An 11,625-nucleotide genomic window follows, 5' to 3' on the forward strand; every position below is an offset into this window, starting at 1 on the left:
TTTCACATACTATCAGTGCATTTTGCTTTATTAAGAATGTTGTTATTAACCAAAGCACAACAACATAACAGCACATAAAAAAAGCATAAGGGCAGATCCCTGAAGTGCAGTGAGGTAATCCATCTGAGCACAGTCATCATTAATTGACGTCACTTTGACGTGACGCTTGAGAGAGCGAGGACACTCCATTCGACTCGCTTTGGTTCCTCTCTCCTCACATCTCATCCTTGCATCCTTCCCTCACATCCTAAGGGGGTGGAGCCAAGATGCAAGGAAAGGAAGCGAGGAAAGGAAATGAGGATGCACAAATATGAAATGAGAAGCACCCCAGGAGTCGAACCAGTGTGCTAGTGTATGTTTTAAGACATGTGTAATCAATCTAATCTCTATCTGTGGCAGGATGTTTAATCAAACCCATTGAAAACTGCTGACATGGCAACCTGATGCTCAGGTGTAACCATACCCTAGTATATTATATATATATAGTGTATGTTGTTGGGCGAGAAGGCCTGGTGCACAGTTAGTGTTCTGAATTCTGTGCCACTTGAGTTCTTCCACAACAACCTTGGCAAACCATGTCTTTGTGAAGCTTTGTTTGTGCACAGGAGCATTGTCATGCTGGAACAGGAAAAGTGAAAGGAAATCATAAAGCTACAACATACAAAGACATTCTAGACAATTGTGTGTGTTCAACTTTTTGACCACAGTTTGGGGAAGACCCACATATACTGTAGGTATGATGGCCAGGTGTCCACATACTTTTGGCCATAGACTGTATATGATAAATATATGTTACATTAATTGCACCCTGATCCAGCCTTTGGGGTGAGGGGTGGAGTGAGCAGGATGTAGACTGGTGATTAGCCTGGTGAAAACCCCTTTACGCCTCATGCCATCTGTCCTCCCTGAGAGGATCTGGAGTTTGACAAACCCATCCAATCTGTTAACCTTTTCTTCTGTATAATGGTATCGCTTCTATACTGCCATACTGTGTCATACTTTTCATACTGTCATAGCCTAATAGTAGAAACTATATAGTTTTATGCCATTTGAGCTTGCTCGGTGCTGATAAAAGTCTTACACTCTAACAATGACTGTGCTTGTGGTCTGAGTAGCCGAAACTGATCTCAGATTGCGCATGCGCAGTTCGCCTCTGCCCCTTTCCACAGGAGCGCCCGGAGAACAGCAGCCACAAACGCAGTGATGCAAATGTCCGTGTAGGATGCTCTGTACATACACCCAGGTTTGCTGCTGAATTTCTTTCTTTTCTTTTCTTTTTTTTTTTTTTGAAGTATTTTGAATTTCATTTTTGTCACGTTTGGATGCTTGACATCAAACGGAACATTTGTGTCGCATGACCTTGTGCTGAATGTCAATAGGAAAGGATTTACACCCAGTACGGTAAGGATAAAATCATGTGAACCATATTTATGGTCTGTATAGATAGCCAACAACAGTTATTGCTAGATTTAGTTATCTATTATTAGTTTACTAGGTAACCGGTTTAGTATTAACCAGCCAAGCCGATGAAAGTGAACCAGTCGAAACGACAAATTCAGGCTATATCAGTTTACGGTTTCTCACAGTCAGGACAGTGTTTAATAGCCTATACCCCCAGTGTGTGTGTGTGTGTGTGTGTGTGTGTGTGTTATTTTCAGTGGCTCCTTGTATTTGTGCTGATCCTGTGCATGGGCAGGTGCTTCATCGCCATTTGGTGCTGCTGCTCTTGTCTCATGGAGGGTGTTTTTGCGCATGGCCCTCGTCTGGATAAGCCTGGGAAAGGAGAGGCCTCTCTTAAATAGGAATGCCACAGACTGCCTGTCCGTGCATTTTATTTATAAATAGCCTCGATTCTTAGTGCATGAAGAATTGCATAGGGTTTTGCCATAGGTTGCTGTTTGCTGAGGGACGGAACGATGCGGTTTCGGATCTAGTGAAAGATAATGGAATTTTGGGAAGCTCACGTGTCCCCGGATTACAAAATGGCTTTTCTTTCATCTTTGGCCTCAATTTGCAACATCAAAAGCCGCATTCTGCCGCACTAATATGTATGAATAAATAAAAAATGCAACACCACTCTGTGATATTTCACCTGTAGACCATTTTTTGGACATATTTAGCAGGGAACTGGCCATTTCAGATATAACCGCTATCTTTGCGGTGATCAGGAGACACGTGCCACTCCAGCTTTTGTGCTGGAAACCCAATCAGTGGATATATCTGCCAAAATTGACCAGAAATAACAGCTAGCCTGTGAGTGGATACATTCTTAAATGAATAAGTGTTTTTAAAACAGCTCGAAAAATGGACCATTAAATAAACATGCAAATACATTTCAAGGTAGTTTAAGTAAATGCACCTGGAAATCTGACATAAGGTATTTCTGTAGCCTATTTACATCTCGATTTTATATGTAACTTTTTTGTTTTCTTCAATCATTTCTTTCATTAATCATAAATGTCTATATTGTTTGTGTGTTTCTTGTTCTTATTGTTGTCAGTCAAATATATCTCTCTTAATAGATATGCAGTGCTTAATAGATATCAGACTCTGTAGATGGACTGTAAATGAATGCACTAGGTCTCTAATGGTCTCAGATAGCCAGAGATCCGACACTCCTCACTAAGCTTCTGAAAATACTATATTGGATTATTTAGTCTCTAATAGGCTCCGGCTTACATGTGCTCCACTCTGCTATTTAACTGAAAAACTTAATGTTCACCCACAAGACGATGGTTTCCCTTTTGATTCTGGTTTCTTCCTCATGTCATCTCAGGATCTCCTCATGTCTCCCCCTGTTGCCTCTGATTTGTTCATTAAGGATCTTAATCTACACCTGGATCTCTCATACTTTGTGATAATATCTTTTGTTAAAAGTCATAAACAGATCAATTTGAGTTTAATTGAATGTTGGGGGGAGGGGGGACACTAGCACTGATTGTAATGATATGCTCCTTTAGACAACACTTTACATTGATTAGCCTTGGTTTTGCTGCAGAAAAAAAGAAAGAAAAAATACATTTACGGCTGCGCAACAAAAAAAAGACTTTCCCAACCTTCTCAGCCAGCAAGCAGGTTCAAAATCTAGTTAGATCGGATAGGTTCAACAGGACCGCCACAGATCCAGCCTTAAGCATTACACATATTGTAATCAGATTTCTTTATGCAATGTGAGTCACATCCTACACTGAGGCACACAAATCATTACAATTACAATCGTTTAGACTAACTTTGTTACTGCTATATATTTGGATTTATTTGCATTTTTACAATGTCCCATTTTGTTCACAAAAGGACAGTTAGGACCCATCCTGAAAAAATGGATATTGTGACACATTTCGTCAACGACACTATCAAATTCTACAAATGGAGCCTTACCATTGCAGGTAAGTACAATTTCCTCAATTTTCTTCTTAATTCCATATGATGCAACAACTGTGATACATTATACACATGGGAACACAAATATCAGATCAAACTGCAACTGAGATAACTGTATGTTCATGATTATTTCATTTCCTCTGATGAATGCCAGACAGAAATGCTAAAAGCTATCAACTTATATAAAACATTAATATCAGATAACGGTCACAGTCAGTAGCAGTCTAAAAACCTACTTTTTATTGATTAAATGCATTTGACACTATTAAACAGTGTGAAGCTGCACTAAGTCTTTCTTTACAGTACAGTCTGTCTATGACACTAAAGCTTTTGACCGAACCACACTGTATACATTTTCCTTACTGAAGCTAGGATCTGAAACTGGATTCTTTACAGACTTGGCAGAGCATCACTGCATCTGATAAAGTCTGTGTGTTGCAGACAGGCATCGACTGCATAGTATTTGCATTCAGATAGTAATGACAATTTCACGTTCTCCCTCGAAGACACATGAAGCCAACAACTTCATTTTTTGAACTGCTATTCATGCTGCTTCACGGGGTGGCGTAAAACACTGGGAGGAAAGCACTATCCACCCCCTTCTGCATGCATGAGCTTAAAGAAGACCACAATTAGCTAGTGTCACTGTCATTGAGACGGGTGAGAGATTCAAACTTGAGATCTCTGGACAATAAGGTGAAAGTTTTTTTCAGCTATTGTTTCATTTAGATTCCAATGTGTTTGATTATGGAGCTAAAACTGTAATCGTTTGGTCATTGTCCAGCTATTTATAACAGCACTATAAGCTGAATGCAAGCCAGAATGCTGTAAATTCACTTCCCCTTTCTGTGAAATCTTCATTCGTAAGTCGCTTTGGATAAAAACGTCTACTAAATGAATAAATGTAAATGTATGTGAAGTTCCTGTAATCACTTACATTATAAACATCTGTAAATAGTCTTTCCATCACCAACCGTTTTTTTCTCTCTTCAAGTTAATAAGACAAAATGTGGCTTGTCATGTGACTGAAAAACCAGAAAGCACCCTGTTCTGAAGACTTTCCCATGGAGGAATAATTAGTGACTGTTATAAAGCATTCATACTGGAGACTCCCTCCATTTTATTTGCCTGTATCAAAGATAGCTCTTCTAGCGCACACTCTAAGCATTAAGGCTAGCTGTTCCTTCTTGGGGAATAGTAATGAATCAAGTTTTAAATACGTGCTGGTTCTTTCGTTGTTCCAGACAAGCGTGTGGAGAAATGGCCTCTGATGGACTCTCCTCTCCCTACACTGGCCATCAGCTCTTCGTACCTTCTTTTCCTCTGGCTGGGGCCAAAGTTCATGCGGAACAGGGAGCCTTTCCAGCTCAGGAAGACCCTTATTGTGTACAACTTCAGCATGGTTATCCTTAACTTCTTCATCTTCAAAGAGGTGCGTCCTGTCAGGATTCTGTAGTTCAGAATCTTCAATAATTAGTCTAAATCCTAAAAGTTGTGGCTTTTATGTATAACTTTTAAGAAACTTTAATTGTGTTATTCTTGATTTCCACCTAATGCTTTTCAGTAAGGCTTTTAAATGACTTGTCTTTTCAATGCATTTAATTTAAAGCATCTATATAATAGCTATTGTTTGTTGTTCTATTACAGCTCTTCCTTGCAGCAAGGGCAGCAAACTACAGCTACCTCTGCCAGCCAGTGGACTACTCTGATGACCCTAATGAAGTCAGGGTGAGTGTCTTCCTCAAGAGGGGCTCTGATATGATTAACTTGCAGTATTCCTATGACTGTCGTCATGACTCTACCAGCCCATGGAAAACGAAACATGATGTAGACACTCAGCAACCTGATCCCTCCCTTTTATCTAGCCAAGGAGTGTACTCAAAGAGGGTGTGTGAGAGAGTGAGCTCAATTTCAATGCCAGCGCCATCAAGGCTAAAGATTACCAAGCTTCCATATGCCAGCTTGCATAAGGTCATGATATTGTCTTATGGATATTTTTTTATTAACCTATTTAAATCATTGAGAGGATGTCAAGACCTGAAGCATACGTTTTAGTTATAAAGAAAACTACTATAAATTGATAAATGATTAACATTTGTGGTTTATGTAAAAGGACAAGCTCAAATAACCAAAATAATAGTCATGAAAGTCATCGTATAACTCGATTATAACAAAAATAACAATTAAATAAACCAAATGGTTATAAAATGGTTACTACATTGCACAATACCCTTTTACGTTTTAATACTAGTTAATGTTGGATGTCTTTCTAAACAGGTTGCAGCTGCTCTGTGGTGGTACTTTGTGTCAAAGGGGGTTGAATATCTGGACACAGTGTTTTTCATCCTTCGTAAGAAGTTCAACCATGTCACCTTTTTGCACGTTTATCACCACTGCACCATGTTCACTCTGTGGTGGATTGGCATCAAGTGGGTTGCAGGTGGACAGTGTAAGTATTTTTGATATAGTCATGACAGTTAAGGAACATTACTACAATGTACATTGCACGCATTCAGGAGTTAAACCAAGTACAACAAAATACATAGCCTCCTGCACACAACCAGAAGACATTATTAAGCAAGAATTCTGTAAGGAATAAAACATGATTGGGTGTTCTGTTATACTGTATAGTGCTGTGAAAAAGTATTTGCCCCATCCTGATGTCTTCTGTTTTTGTGTATATCTCATAGTAAATGTTTATAGTTCTTCAAATGACATACAACATAAAACAAAGGCAACCACACAATACAGTTTTTAATTTTTATTTTTTGTATTGAAGCAAAAAAAGTTATCCAACACCTATCATCCATGTGAAAAACTAATTGCCCCCTTAAACTTAAAATCTGGTTGTGCCACCTTTAGCAGCAATAACTGCAACCAAATGCTTCCGATAACTGGAGATCAATCTTTCACTTATTTCTAGGACTAGGGCGTACTCCTATGCTTTGGATCATTGTCTTGCTGCATAATCCAGTTGTGTTTCAGTTTTTAACTTACGGAGTGAAGAACAGACATTCTCCTTTAGGTTTTTTTGGTAGAGAGCAGAATTCATGTTTCCCTCAATTACTGAAAGTTGCCCAGGCCCTGAAGCAGCAAAGCATCCCCACACCATCACACTTCCACAAGTGTGGAATTCCACAAAAAGAATTCTGTGTTTGGTTAACACCAGATGTAACGGGACTCCTGTTTTCCAAACAGTTCCACTTTCAACTCATCAGTCCACAGAACATTCTCCCTAAAGGTTCGAGGATCATCAAGGTGTGTTTTGTCAAAATTCAGACTAGCCTTAATGTTCTTCTGGGTTAGCAATGGTTTTCACCACCTATAGAGTCATGAACATTGACCTTTATTGATGTAAGAGAGGCCTGTAGTTGCTCTGATGTTGTCCTTGGCTCTTTTGTGACTTCCTGGATGAGCAGTTGCTGTGCTCTTGGAGAAATTTTGGAAGGTTTTTTTTTTCAATTGGAGATAATGGCTCTCACTGTGGTTCTTTGGAGTCCCAGAGCCTTTGAAATAGCTTTGTATCTTTCAACTTTGGCATAGTTCATGCTAGTGAAAAAGTTCTATTTAAGTGTTGATTTGATTGAACAGGGTTTGCAGTAATCAAGCCTGGTTGGGTCTAGTCCAGCTGAACCACATTATGAATGCAGTTTCATAGTTTTGGGGAATTAGTAACCACGGGGTAAATACATTTTCACACAGGCCCAGTTGGTATTAGATTACTTTTTTGCTTCAATAAATAACATTAGCATTTTTAAAAATTGTATTTTGTGTTTACTCAGGTTGCCTTTGTTTTATCTTAGATTTTGTTTTAATTTCTGAAACTATTTGGTATGAGATATACACAAAAACAGAAGAAATCAGCACTATATGAAAATAATCAATGACAGGGTGGTGTGATACCACCTCAAAGTCAATTATTGTCTAATAACAGCATGTCTTGAAGCAGATTATTCCTCTTACACCACAGCAATTTGTCAATGATTAAATTTTATTTATTAATGAACGACCGATCTTGCTTGGTAATTACATTTAATATTACATTTAGCAACATTTAACGCTGCAAAAATGAAATAATTTAGTTCCTATTATCACTTACACTATAACAGCTATAAATAGTCATTCCTTCACCAGAATTTTTTCCTCTCTCGAATTAAAAGACAAAATGCAGCTGGTCATGTGACTGAGAAATCAGAAAGCACTCGGTCCTGAAAACTGAATTCTACAAAGCACTGATATTGGAGACTCCTTCCATAAATGTTAAAGAAGCATATTCTAACAGAAAACTTCACCATATAAATAACTATAATTGTTTTTGTTAAATAACAACACAATTTTAAAAAATCTGTTTATTAGTAGGTTTAGATTATGTTGAGCATCTGCTATACAAATTCATGTGAATGAGTTCTAACTATTAAAACAATAGTGCAATAAAATTAGAGCACTCGTATTAATGTATGATTTCAATTAGAATTGTAAGTACTGTCAGAGCCATGCTGTTATAGAAAATTAGCCTTCAGATTATGAATTCAACAGCACTGGGGGTTATTAGCATGTTTAATGCAATTATGTAGCGATAAAATCTGTACTGCATGTGATGATATTTGCTAAATGGCAGCATGAATAAAAAAGTGGGTTTTTTTTACTCTTACAGCATTCTTTGGTGCTCATATGAATGCCGCAATCCATGTCCTTATGTATCTTTATTATGGGCTGGCTGCCTGTGGGCCAAAGATCCAGAAATACTTGTGGTGGAAGAAGTACCTGACAATTATCCAAATGGTATTTTGACTTTAAATTATTGTGCGGTGATGATTCTATTGTCTCAGTCACTAAGCTAGAGGCTTAATTATGTATGATGCTTTCCATTAACTGCATTCTTTGTAGTTCAAGGTAGCTGTAATGTTTAACATTTAGAGAACTCGTCTAATGTTTTCAATAAGTTTCTACCAGAATGTCATCTTGCAGTCACTTTACAACTGTTTTCCACTCCCTCAGATCCAGTTCCATGTCACTATTGGTCACACTGCTCTTTCACTCTACACTGACTGCCCCTTCCCTAAATGGATGCACTGGTGTCTGATTGGTTATGCCCTCACCTTCATTGTCCTCTTTGGGAACTTCTACTACCAGACATATCGTCGCCAGCCACGTCGTGAAGGTCTGTCCAAGTCAGGCAAGGCACTGTCTAATGGAGCTCCTAATGGAATGGCAGCCAGTAATGGAGTGAGTGGCAAGATGGTGGAGAAGCCTGTGGTAGCAGAAAATGGGAGGAGGAAGAGGAAGGGCAGGGCAAAGCGTGACTAGAGCAGATGAAGGGATGAGAGACAGAAGCAGGCAGATTTGAGAAAGGATGGAAGAGGTGGGACATTTGTTAGGAACCAGTACATTTGAGGGATGCCTGGGATGAGGATATGACTGTTTGGAGGAAGCTCAAAGGTTTACAGCACTGTATGGGGTTTACCACCATCAGTCAATGTGGATGTGATTAGAATTATTTGTTAAGAACAAAATTTTGATCCTTCTCTTTACAGCAGTGTTTTTGCTGATTCTATGCGTAAGCAACGCTGTAAAGTGAATGGAATATTCATGAGCAAGGGAGCCTGAGATCTCTATGAAAGCATACTATTATTTAAATGATCCTTTTTTATAATCATTATCTTCCTCTGTGTGTCTGTGTTTAATGTCCTTTCAGATCGCCATGCGTTAGATTTCAGGCCAGAATTTCAGCACATTTACATGCCACTCACTACATTCTCGAGTAAAGAAAAAAAAAGCCATCTCTGCTTTTTATTTTGTACCATACCTAATGCCTTTAAAATATCCAGGCTGAGCTCTGCACAATTCGGCATTTTCTGTGCTCTTACATTCTAAAAGCATACTATACATGCTTTTTAATATTATTTATGAGTTGACTTTGTCGTGACCAGGGGTAAACCCTGCTTTATATATCTAGTAGTATAAACGTCAACCAATGTTATTTATGTTTCCATATTTTTATATTATTCATTTAATTTAATTTAAAAAAGTATTACTTCACTATCAAAACTGTCATCATTTTCATTTCTTCAAAAGGATCTTAACAGCAGCTACAGTGTGTGATGCCTAGCTACTGTAAAATTGCCTTTTCCATGAGATTATAAAAGGGAAAATGTTTTGACGTTTAACTATTAGCAGACTGTGCCCATAAACATTTTAGAAACTTAATCGTCAAGTTATAAATACAACACGTCGATAAAAAAATACTCTCTGAAGCTTGCCATTGCCATCTGAATTATTCAATTGTTCCTCAACATGGTCTTATAAAGCAGCATCTCATCATTTCGACTAATTATCCAAAAATGCAATGCTGTTGTGTTTTGTCTTCTTAAATAATTGTTTTTATGTTGTATATGCTGTGCAATTTTGTACATTGTGCTTTTAAAAATAAAATGGCTATCATGAAGGGACCCATCTCTGTCTTCATGTCTATGTCTTTTTCTTCCTTTTAAGTAACTATAACTATTATATAGATTCAAAAGTGTGAACAAATATGATTGCAGACATGGTGACTGACAAGAAATTTTCATTTTTTAATCCTTTGTCACTGATTACTTCTCTCTCCTTTGAGTAGATCTCAAACATTTTATATACGTCTAACAGTGCAAGGACAACTTCTGCAAAATAAAATTTGCCAGCACGAGATCATATTTGAAACAATGTCAGTTCATTTTCATAACCATTGCATTTATGCAACCATTGTTTTTTTTTCCAAGCTCAAAATGTATAGTACTTGCTCATCGCCTAAAAAAAGTTTAGACGTTTTCATTGTTTTCCATGGCTCAATTATTGTCAGGAGTTATGCAGCAATGTGGAATCTCATTATACTTGTGACCATCAGAGGTGGCATAACTGATATATAATCCCAGTCTCCATATAACAATTTCCCTGCAGTCTCCTTGATTCCTTACATTATTGTATGCAATGTGTAATAAAACGTTCACCCCCACGGTGCATAAAAACAGCTCCTCTTGCTTCCCAAGTTACTTCCTTATTCATTCTCACTTCTTTATGAACTGCCAGAAGGTAACTGCACACCAACACACCAGCTGCTCCCACCCACCCCTTTTTCTCCCCATCAATCACAGATGATGAGGGTCCCTAAGGACCAACCAGAACCCAGCCTTTCTTCCTCTGCCTGGTCAGCACAGTTATACAGACAAAAGTTCCTATGGCAACAGTACACAGTTCCTCTCCTCCCCCTTCTGCTCAGATAAGCTATTATTTTGTGGGCCTCCATGCTGCACTGCTGCCTAAGCGCTACTTTTTTATGAGATAGATCCAGCGAATAGGCTAGAAAAAGCATGTTAGTGGTATGTTCTACTGACGTCAAACACAGCCTAAGCACTATTATTTCAGCCTTGATCAAATGCATCCAGCCAACAGGTATGTTAGAGTTAATGGTACAAGATATGGGATGAGTATTAGATAAGAATGGCTTTTCTGCAAGTATGCTTATTTTGATTGTCATAACCAGGGGTTCAGTTGGGGTTTGCTTGTGTAAAGGACAAAAAGAGCTTTACTCCTGTACTATTATTTGATGTAAGTTGTAGCAGGGCATCATGGTCAAACTGGGAACAAGCCATAATCTGAACTGTAGGTGCACAGTTCCCTGCTGTCGGTTCTTTATAGGGAACAGAATAAAATAAAAGTTCTCTGCTGTGTCTGTTTTCCCAAAACATTATAGAAGTGGAGTGTTTGTCTTTGATTCTTCATAAAAGAATACATTTTCTTTATTTCAGTGGATGTAAGTATAATAGAGGGCAACATGGGGCGGCTCTGTCCCATCAGAGAGATGCACATAACCAACTGGCAGTGCAGAAAATGTGCAAAGATACATTATGTGGCCAAACATTTGTGGATATCTGACCACCACACCCATATATGAGTGTTGCCACACAAGTTGGAAGCCCACAACTGTAAGAAATCTTTGAATGCTTTATTATAATTTCCCTTCCCTGGAATTAAGCAGCATAGCCCAAACCTGTTCCAGGGTGACAGTGTCCCTGTGTACAAAGGCAGTTCCATGAAGACATGCTCCAAAATTTAGTGGAAAGCCTTTGCAGAGGAATAGCAGTTATTAGAACAGTAAAGGGACTAAATCTGGAATGGGCTGTTCAAAAAGCACATATGGGTGTGATGGTCAGGTTTTCACAAACATTTGTCCATATAGTGTATAGCCTATGTATCCTATTTATCTTTTTA

At 38.3% G+C, this 11,625-nt stretch overlaps 1 protein-coding gene across 2 annotated transcripts; it reads left to right on the forward strand.

Moving 5' to 3' along the window:
• The first annotated feature begins 730 nt into the window (after positions 1–730).
• Positions 731–9,586, forward strand: elovl4a (ELOVL fatty acid elongase 4a). Of its 2 annotated transcripts, none has more exons than XM_053633792.1 (7): positions 731–1,401; positions 3,295–3,386; positions 4,626–4,813; positions 5,029–5,109; positions 5,659–5,830; positions 8,036–8,163; positions 8,380–9,586. In XM_053633792.1, the coding sequence occupies exons 1-7, from the start codon at positions 1,370–1,372 to the stop codon at positions 8,686–8,688; spliced, it is 1,002 nt and encodes a 333-aa protein (XP_053489767.1). In that variant the 5' UTR covers positions 731–1,369; the 3' UTR covers positions 8,689–9,586. The 2 variants fall into 2 exon arrangements, with proteins under 2 accessions (XP_053489767.1, XP_053489776.1); XM_053633801.1 differs by having other exon boundaries at positions 3,300–3,386.
• The last annotated feature ends 2,039 nt before the right edge of the window (positions 9,587–11,625 follow it).

This window comes from Ictalurus furcatus, chromosome 1 (genome assembly GCF_023375685.1).
Source record: "Ictalurus furcatus strain D&B chromosome 1, Billie_1.0, whole genome shotgun sequence".
Lineage (NCBI taxonomy): Eukaryota > Metazoa > Chordata > Actinopteri > Siluriformes > Ictaluridae > Ictalurus > Ictalurus furcatus.

What these genes read in the sequence shown, in the direction of transcription:
- elovl4a (XM_053633792.1), top strand. Translation starts at nt 1,370, where the DNA reads ATGTCAATAGGAAAGGATTTACACCCAGTACG. An exon ending in ACTTCTTCATCTTCAAAGAG is followed by an intron (nt 4,814 to 5,028) that starts GTGCGTCCTGTC and finishes GTTCTATTACAG; the next exon opens with CTCTTCCTTGCAGCAAGGGC. An exon ending in ATGACCCTAATGAAGTCAGG is followed by an intron (nt 5,110 to 5,658) that starts GTGAGTGTCTTC and finishes CTTTCTAAACAG; the next exon opens with GTTGCAGCTGCTCTGTGGTG.